At 38.1% G+C, this 9,379-nt stretch overlaps 1 protein-coding gene across 2 annotated transcripts in view; it reads right to left on the bottom strand.

Moving 5' to 3' along the window:
* Positions 1-9,379, bottom strand: part of LOC147797094 (uncharacterized) — a 76,897-nt gene that overhangs the window by 45,100 nt on the left and 22,418 nt on the right. For both annotated transcript variants that reach the window (XM_087143945.1, XM_087143946.1), the window contains exon 5: positions 2,755-2,883. In XM_087143945.1, the coding sequence (XP_087000071.1) occupies positions 2,755-2,883 (129 nt within the window). The remainder of the gene's footprint in view (positions 1-2,754; positions 2,884-9,379) is intronic.

The following is a 9,379-nucleotide window of genomic DNA, read 5'->3' as shown; positions in this document are numbered from 1 at the left end:
ACAGGTCATTCCAGTGAAGACAGACAGACAGGTGCAAATGAATGAGGATCCTGAAAAACTGCATGTACCTCCATTCATACAAGGACTAGGATAACATGAATCTGATGATAAATAAGAGTGACGAGTTTGAATTCAGCTGGCGAAATTGTTTATTCTTTAATTAAGGTGATCTCTAATCTCTCATACAAACTTCATAGTAGATAAATATACACATGCTGCAACTAATTACATGAATAAAGTGAACAAACCGTAAGTTTAACAAATCATTCCAGTATAGACAGGCAGGCAGGTGCAGCTGAATGAGGATCCCGAAACACTGCATGTACCTCCATTCATGCAAGGACTAGGATAACATGTATCTGATGATAAATAAGAGTGACGAGTTTGAATTCAGCTGGCGAAATTGTTTATTCTTTAATGAAGGTGATCTCTAATCTCTAATGCAAACTTCCTAGTAGATAAATGTACAGGCATATACAGGCTAAAGCACTGGGGTGGAAAAGTCAAATTAGCATACATGTATATTTATTTCACAAAAATTCATTTTATGTAACAACCCTCTCTGTAATCTTTGTTTAAAAAAAATACATTTCTTTTACATGTGCCTTAAACAAACCACGTCATTATAACTTCAAACAAAAGTTACAATTTTGTTAAAAGGTTTCTGCAACGGATGATGATGACAGAAGTTGTTATCTGTTTACTTAGTGAACTTACTTGAAGCTTCACAAGTACTTCCAATGTAGCTAGGCAGGCAGGTGCAGTAGAATAAGGATCCTGAGACACTGCATGTACCTCCATTCAGACAGGGACTGGGAGAGCATGGGTCTAATGATGGAAGAAAACTACATTACAACGCACATCAGTCCCTTTTATTAATTGATGCAACTTGAACAAACTTCACCAAGCCTTCATAATATAAAGTCAACTAATGTAGTGCTGCTTGTACCAAACTGAGTAAATGACAAATGGAAAAGATACAAACATTCCTGGAAAAAAATGTTGTTTAGCTCAGCAAAAATGTATGTTTGATATATAAAGGCAATACAAAAATAGATCAGCAACATAATTTTTCTAGGGTAGAACCCACAGCAGTAGAAGCTTAGTAGATGTAGCAGGGCAATAAAACAAGTAGGCTACATGGGTATGTGCACAATTCTTACTACAAAAGGAAAATAAATGCAGCCAAAAGTTGTGGGGAAGAATACAATTTTAATTTCTTTATCTTTATCATATTTGTAAAGAAAAAAATCAAGTTTATTTTATTCAACAAATTTTGGAATTGCTATTGATAGAATCCTCACCTGTCCTACAGGTAAATCCTGGTGCACATCCATTACTACAGTAACCAGTGATCTTATCACAGACAGCGTTGTTGAGACAGTAGCATTTATTGAGACATTGTGCTCCATAATAACCAGCAAGACAAGTATCTGGAACTAGTTATCAAGGAAAACAATCATTCAAAGCACAAACACAAAAGGAAACTATATAACAGCATAAAATGAAAAGACAAACACAAGAGTAGAAAATTACAATCAGCAAAATATATCCAACTGATGAATATAGCCATATAGGCGACAACCCCACCCCAGGATTCTAAACAGTATTATCCAAATTATCTTTTACCTCCGCATTTGTATCTGCATTTGTTTTTGCAACAGTTTAATTTTATAAAAATTTAATTGCATTTAAATGAACTTGAACTACTTCCAACTATAACCCCACCTTTCTCCACCCAACATAGATGTAAAATATCTACATATACAGATATATATCTACCTGAACTTCAGGCATCTTACTGTTTATCTCTACGAATATCAGAGAACTGACTCGAACCTTTTCTTGACACAAATATTATATTATATCTTGCTTTTTGAAGAATTTCGCGCTTTTTCTAGAGGCCTTTATTTGAAACATATGTGTATCCAAAGTAATGTTGAACTATTTCAACACAGTTATCATCTTCTCAGTCATCCTTTTAAGGGGTCGACATCAAGAGGGCGCATAGGCGCTTTTACGTCTGACAAACCATGATTAGCGCCTGGTAACCCGTAAAACAGCGAGAGGTCAAGCGCCAAAATTAGCGCCAGGCTGTTACTGATCCTGTCTTCATGAAACATCCTTTCAACAAACTTTTCTCATGTTAAAACACCTGGTTTTTTATGTTTTCCTACTTACATTTGCAATTTCTGAAAAGAGTTTTCTGTTATTTTCTCAAGTTCCCTTCGAGTTTTGCTATCGTAAAAACATGTGCACAAAGTTCAATCCATTAAAGCAAAGCAGCGCTGGTTCCCGCCGAGCCGCACTCACGCCAGAGAGGTATGTAATTAGAAGCAGAGCTATAATTTTTTGGTCAAATATGACTTTACCTAAAATAGCTCCCGGGTTCAGTGAAACAGCTCCCGATAAAACCCCTGAAACTTGACAGGCCAGGAGCTGTTTTTAGCCTCTGGGCAAAAAAAGCTTAATGCCAACCCCTGTCCTTTTCTTGACTCAACAATCCTGGCTCTTAACATTGAAAACACTATGAACATTCCTTTCACAACTGCTCTTGGAAGTCTGCATGTTGTATTGTTACAAATAAGTACGGCAAGTTTAAATATTATTCGGAAAGCAAACAAAAGGCTAAATGTTCTATGTCCATCGCCTGGTCAGGTAGGCATCACAAGGGTTAATGATGCCATGCAATATCACACTAATGAAAAATGTCCACTCATGATGAAAGTGCGAAGGAAAATAGATTAAACTTACTTTGGCAATTAATGCCTGACCAGCCTTGTGCACAGCCTTGTGTACATGAACCTGTGTATGCATCACAACTTCCTGACTGACAGTGACATGTCTGAGTACATCCAGCTCCAAACATTCCACTTGGGCAAACTACATGCAAGATGGAATTTTCAGAAATGTTTTATATGGGAATACTTGAATTTCTTTGTAGCGTTGAATATGACTAAAATTATATTGATGGAAATTGCAAAACTTCCTGAGTAAGAACAGTTATATACTGTATAAATTACTTCTGCAGTATATCAAAATATGATAGGAACAGAGACAGATGTAGGACTTTGGTAGAACAATTGTTTGGGGTATCCCAGAAACTGATCACAAAGTGACACGTTTCTTCACTGCGGACTCTGTAATCAGTTCCCTACATATGGAGTCCCTACCCATGTTACAGTCCCTGCCATGGTATCCTGAGATGCAGCTGTTCCCGTAGGGGTCTGGTAGACCAAACTGACTCCCTGTACAACTCTGGATGATGTTACCAGGTCCACATTGGAACTCACAACTCCAGCCAAATCTGTGCATACCACAAGCTGTTGAAAGCAAAAGTCGAGATAGACTGATTATTGTCTACAAAGGCTACCAACCAGCAATTCACATCAAGGGAGCAAATCCATTAGGACAAAAAAGCAAAACACAGTAAATTAAAAAAGACAGGCCTTAATGGCTTCTGCAGGATTTCATGCCAAACATCAGAACCTAAAACTTCTGTATGAAAACTGATTGACAAACGGCACTGTCAAATTGTCTTTTGTTTTTGCTGCTAACATTCACCCAATTGCCCCATCAGAAAATGTTACACATACTATGTTTCTGCCAGCACACAAGGAATAGAAGCTCAACACAGAAACTATAGAGGATTCACAAATGTCTTCATTTGATTTTTGGAAAGCCTTCCTTAAGAGATATTCTCTGCTACTTAAGCTGTACTTGCAAAGAGTTATTTTGAAGTTTTACATCTCAACGGAACAAGAGGTTTGATTACATTATCACATACTCCACGTACTACGGTGGAGTACATTACAAACATGGGCAGTCTAGTGGTAAGCTCACCACGAGTGAACTGATATCAGTGCACTGATACAATACAGACAGTGACTAGCAATAAGCTTGAGCTTACCAGTGAGGCAGTTTGGTCCACTGAATCCTGGTGAACTAGATAAAGTCTCGTGTCTCATCATCACACACTCTTCCATTGTAGCACATGTCACACCAAGATAAGCAAATAGACAGATCAACCTGTGAGCAGGCAATGAGCTTACCAGTGAGGCAGTTAGGTCCACTGAATCCTGGTGGACAGATGCAGTCTCCTGTCTCATCATTACAAACTCCTCCATTGTAGCACATGTCACACCAAGACAAACAAATAGACAGACCAACCTGTGACCAGGCAATGAGCTTACCAGTGAGGCAGTTTGGTCCACTGAATCCTGGTGGACAGATGCAATCCCCTGTCTCATCATTACAAACTCCTCCATTGTAGCACATGTCACACACACCTACACAGCCTGTAGGACCCCACCTGCCTGCAGTGCAATCTAGAAAACAGAAGCATAACTGAAACACCACACCTAAAATTTAAACACTACCTCTCCTCAAACCAACCATGAAATAGTAACATGTATACAGTTGAATGATTAGAAAACAATTGCTGACTTTGCAGGAACAACTTTTGAAGCAGCAAATGATTTGGAATTGAATAAGGAAATGGTGAGTGTATATGTACATGGTGGGTATTAATCGCTACAGACGAACTGAAGTGTTGCTTAAATTTAATATTTTTTTCAAACTTGGTAACAGGCGGAATGTTCCGCTTCCAACAAATTATTTTTACTACTCATAAACATTCATGTTTTTATACTAGTCCTCCATTTATTGGCTGATGATTCATAGCCTAGAAATCAAGATTTACAGTTTAGTCACAGGTTCGTTTGGGCATGCAGAATACCTCCAATAAAACATTTTTTCTAAAAACAGATCTTGTTCTGGTAGGACGTAAATCTGTTTGGAAAAGTGTTTTCAATTAGAGCAGTTTCCGTAAGATGCCTTCAAAAACACTTTAAAAGAGTACTTCTTCATTTAAAAACAAAATACTTGAAGTACCAGTAGTCAAGAAATAAGTTTTATCATGTTTCTAACATAAATTTAATTATTGCACTTGTTGTTAATTTATGCTTACCTCCAACAATAAGTCTAATCATGCTGAAGTGATTATCATTCGTTGAGGCAAATGCCTGAATGGCTAGATACAAATCCCCATCACTAACATTGGCTGACGGAATTGTGATGTTGTACATATTATCATAAATATGTAAACGGACAACAGTTTCATCACTGTTTCTGTACCACAGAGGATTGGTACCAGAATTGAATGAGTCAATCATGAGGGTTGCATGTTCTCCTTTGTCGATAGTCTTTGGTAACCAGTCCACTGCTTGGCTCAAATTTTCCTATAATATGGAAATGTAAATGAAATGCAGGTGCCTGAACATTAAGTTTAAAAGACCATTAACGTCTCTCTATGCAAGTGTTCTTGGTGTAAACTGTGTATTTTAGTCAAAATAAAAGAAATTCAAATGCATGTATCAGTGCCAATATATTTTTAGCACAAAGTGCATTGCCCAAGGCACACAGTGTATTCAATGTTATGGTATTGTTGGGCCCTCCTTTAAAGTTTTAATTCAAAAACCTAATCCAAGATATTAGTAAGGTCCCATTGCACATGTGCTTCATAGTTGACCTGCATTCGTTTAATTCATCTTATTTGTTTCTAGTGTGGACAGTTCCTGAGCAATAGTGCTATTTCTGGGGTCGATCTCTCTCAGAGCCCTAGTGTATCTTTGCGACACTTACTTTGAACACTGTGGATGATGCTATATACTCTTGTAGTTGAGTTTGCATTCAAACCTTCACAATAAAACAACCCAGTGGCATCATTGCTGGAGGTCAGATACTGTGTGAATGCTTGTCCATTCACCGATTCTACTGGTGTATGGCCAGCAGGGAGGGTGGTTGATGTTCTGACGGTAGAACTTCCGAGACCTATCTGGAATGGTCTGCCGAAGCCCAATTCAACGACTTCATCATGACTGCTACGGAAGCAGCTGATGCTAGCTGATGAGGAACCCGCCTCATAAGGTGTTGACGTGACCATTGTCAGGTGAACTGTGTCTCCTGTTTGGTGCACAAAAGAGAGTACATTAATTATTGTAGTGGGTTCACTAGCTGTTCCCAGTTTGTGTTAGATAAAGTATGTATCATAAACAAAACAATTTGCTTCCATGAGTCAGAGACACTAAATCAAAGCTGGCTTTTAATATCAAAGTGCAATTTTCCTCATGCAAAGCTTTTAATAATCTACATTACTATTACAGGCCTCCGGACTGAATAAGTAATCCTCACTCTGGAATTAACGACAGTTTCATTCAGTCAGCACAAAATATACTGATGGTCTCGATCACCATTCAAAGAAATCATCAAATCATTCAGTTTAATTTCACAAGCATGCAAACACACAATCTTATTATACAAGAAGCAAAGAGTCAGCATTCACTTCAGAAACATGCACAGAACATTCAGATTTGCACGGACATCTCTTTGGTAAGTGTTTGAGCATTCAATTTCAGGAATAGGGCAAGTATTTCTGAAATTTGTGTAGCATTTTTCACATAAAATTAACCTTCCATGAACATTTACAAGTACTTTGTGTTTTGTTCTGTTTGAACTGTTACTAAAAGGAAAGCAAACACAAATTAATCATGAGAAAGAGCACAAAGTAAGCATAAATAGCTACATGTACTAAAGGAGGTATACAACATGTACATGTATATAAGCTGGGGGAAATGCCCAGAGTCAGGATGGGAAAAGAAATGAGATCACAAAAATATGAGCAAGCATGAAATTATATCATTTCAAAAAATTGATAAAGAAACTAAACCACTGTGATCATCTAATAAATTATCATTAACATCCACTGTTAATTTGTTGTGTATTTTCTCTTAGTTTAACCAAAAATACACATTCCATGTATTTTTAAATTTCTACTTGAATACGAAGCATCAAAGAGTTAACAGGATTGCCCATTAACAATGACAAAAGTAACAACTACAGGGAAGATTTTTTCCTTCCAGTTATCCGATGTGAAATTGATTTGATGGTAAAGCACTTTTTTAATTGAATGAATTCAATTTAAATTCAATGCATAAAGTTATGTAATATTTGACGTCTGCAAACGTATTCCAAGGCTCTTCCACGTAAAAAAGGACCGTTGGGGCAACGAAAAACTGTTAAAATATGAATGCATAATAACATGACTACAGAGAGGACGAATTTGGATGGAAAACCTATATCATGGTACATGTTAAGTGAAGTTTTAATCATTAACTAAAGAAGCAAAGCTTCTATAAAACACCAGGTTAAATCACAAAAATAAAGTACATGTACATGAATATTCTGTCCCAGACCATTTCCCTTTTTCCTGGAGAAATTTGTGAAGTATAAAAACAGAGAAAGAAAACAAACAATTAAAACAAATGAATATAACGACTAAAAACTGGCTGTCTCCTGCAGCCACACATCTCTTCCTTGCTTTATGCACACACAAACCCAAATACTTGGAAATCACTTCACAGTGTAATGTAAAAGTGTCTTGTCCTGTAAAAGTCACACAGCTATCAATTTCCAAGTCTAATCAAAAGGTCTACTTGCCTGTGACACTTAAAACCACCGACAGGATAATCAGAAGACTGCAACAAAAATCCTCCATGGTGAGATGTCCCGAACCCGGAAGCCACCTTTCATACACACGTCGCACCTGCGACGTTGACATTCAAGATAGTCGTTTATAGCTTCCGCAATATTTTTCCGATTAATTTTTAAGGATAAGGGGGAATACAACACCACACAGGAGACTAGTTACACAATGGAGACATAGACTTGGATATTATGTACATCTTTGGATTTTAACATTTACAATAAACAACCAATTAGAAAGGATTTTTTAATTAATGTAATTTTTAGTCCATGTCTCCTAAGCATGATAAGTTTAGAAAAGAGCTTGAATGCGTGTTTACTGACGCGTGACAATATGATCAAGACTGGCGCAGGAAATGTCAAGTTGAGGTCTTATGACAGGACCAAAATTGTAGGGTAGAGTGGAGGCAGGTGCCAGACTGATCTGAACTTTCGCTCTCAGTATGGGTGCAATGTCCAAATTCATGGAAAATTATCCGGCAGACAGAGGTGCATAACAAGTTACCCTGCAGATTCTTTTATAAAGAGGGGTTTATTCTGGGTCATGAAATTGTGAAATTGTGTCAGCATGTCCCTGAATCATCTCTGTAGATTCAGGGGCACCCATCTTGGGGCAAAGCAGACAAAAATGTGATTGAAATTTTGTCAGAAGAGCCCCCGAAGGTGAGAGATGTCATCTGAAAAATCGTTGCTGAGAAGACTTGGGAACATTCACTTTTGGGGTAAGTTTGTTTTGGGGGGAATAATTAAAAATTCATTGGTTTAACCTACTAAAAGTTGAAAATCACATGAAATCTGAAGGATTTTTTAGAAGCTTTAGGAACTTCAGTTGCCTGCATGGCGACTCCAAACTTTGTTGATTTTACACTCTTTTCAGTGGAGCTTGAATTGGTTCAGTGCACCTCACAACAGGAACAGACGGGCGCCCCCTTGTCATTAATCCTCGCTTAGGATAAAATGCCACGTCAATCCTCGCTAGGCATGAATCACACAGACGTTTTCAAGTTGCTGGTGCGATTCGGCACATCAGCAGCAAAACACTTCTTCTTACATAAGCTTACACATTTTACATTGAACAACACTTACCTATGTCGATCATCACATGTGGTGCGGATCTCAACTATGCCATAGCCGCAGATAGGAACCGAATGTATAATTTAATTGGCATTAATGCTCGCTTTCGAAACTCTTGAAGCTCAGAGAGTTACAGGCAATACAATTTTTGTGATTCACCTGCACAAGTTTTTTTCAGGGGGGATTCTTGGATTTTACAAAACATATAACGCTGTGATATTATTGTAGCCATGAAAAGGTATCAAAATATACTGAAGACATAAGGGCCACTTGCTAATTACACACTCCATCCTATTGTCACACTCCCCTGTGTCTGAACAGAATTCCTGAGATACCAGTATAACAATGACCAACACAAAGGCGGGGGGAGGGTCCTCTTTGTCCCATAGTTTACTTCATATGTAGGGTTACTGTCTCCCTGCGGCGAGATGGTATTTCGCAACGGGAAATTGTAAAATTTTTGCAAGTGGCCCTTATACGTTTCCGTACTTCTGTACAAAAGCAATGCTTATCCGTTACTTAAAGCATGGAGAAATAAAAGACAAAGACGAGTGACCGAGGACAACCATTGTCGCTTTGGGCACCGGTCCTCTGTGCTTCCATCGACGATATTTTAAAAAGTGAACTGCTGCGATGTCTTTCAAATGGGAAAAGTTGGTTTGCTCCATGTATCTGGGTGGTTCAAACTGCCCCCACCCACCCACCCACCCCCAAGCAAAACCAAACCAAACGATAAGCTTGCCTTTCTTGTTGCTATAGCGTC

This window comes from Acanthaster planci, linkage group LG12 (genome assembly GCF_054643075.1).
Source record: "Acanthaster planci isolate LZ-2023a linkage group LG12, COTS_SCS, whole genome shotgun sequence".
Classification (NCBI taxonomy): Eukaryota; Metazoa; Echinodermata; class Asteroidea; order Valvatida; family Acanthasteridae; genus Acanthaster; species Acanthaster planci.
The sequence above is the reverse complement of the archived record's forward strand: the minus strand, read 5'-3'. Positions and strand labels throughout refer to the sequence as shown.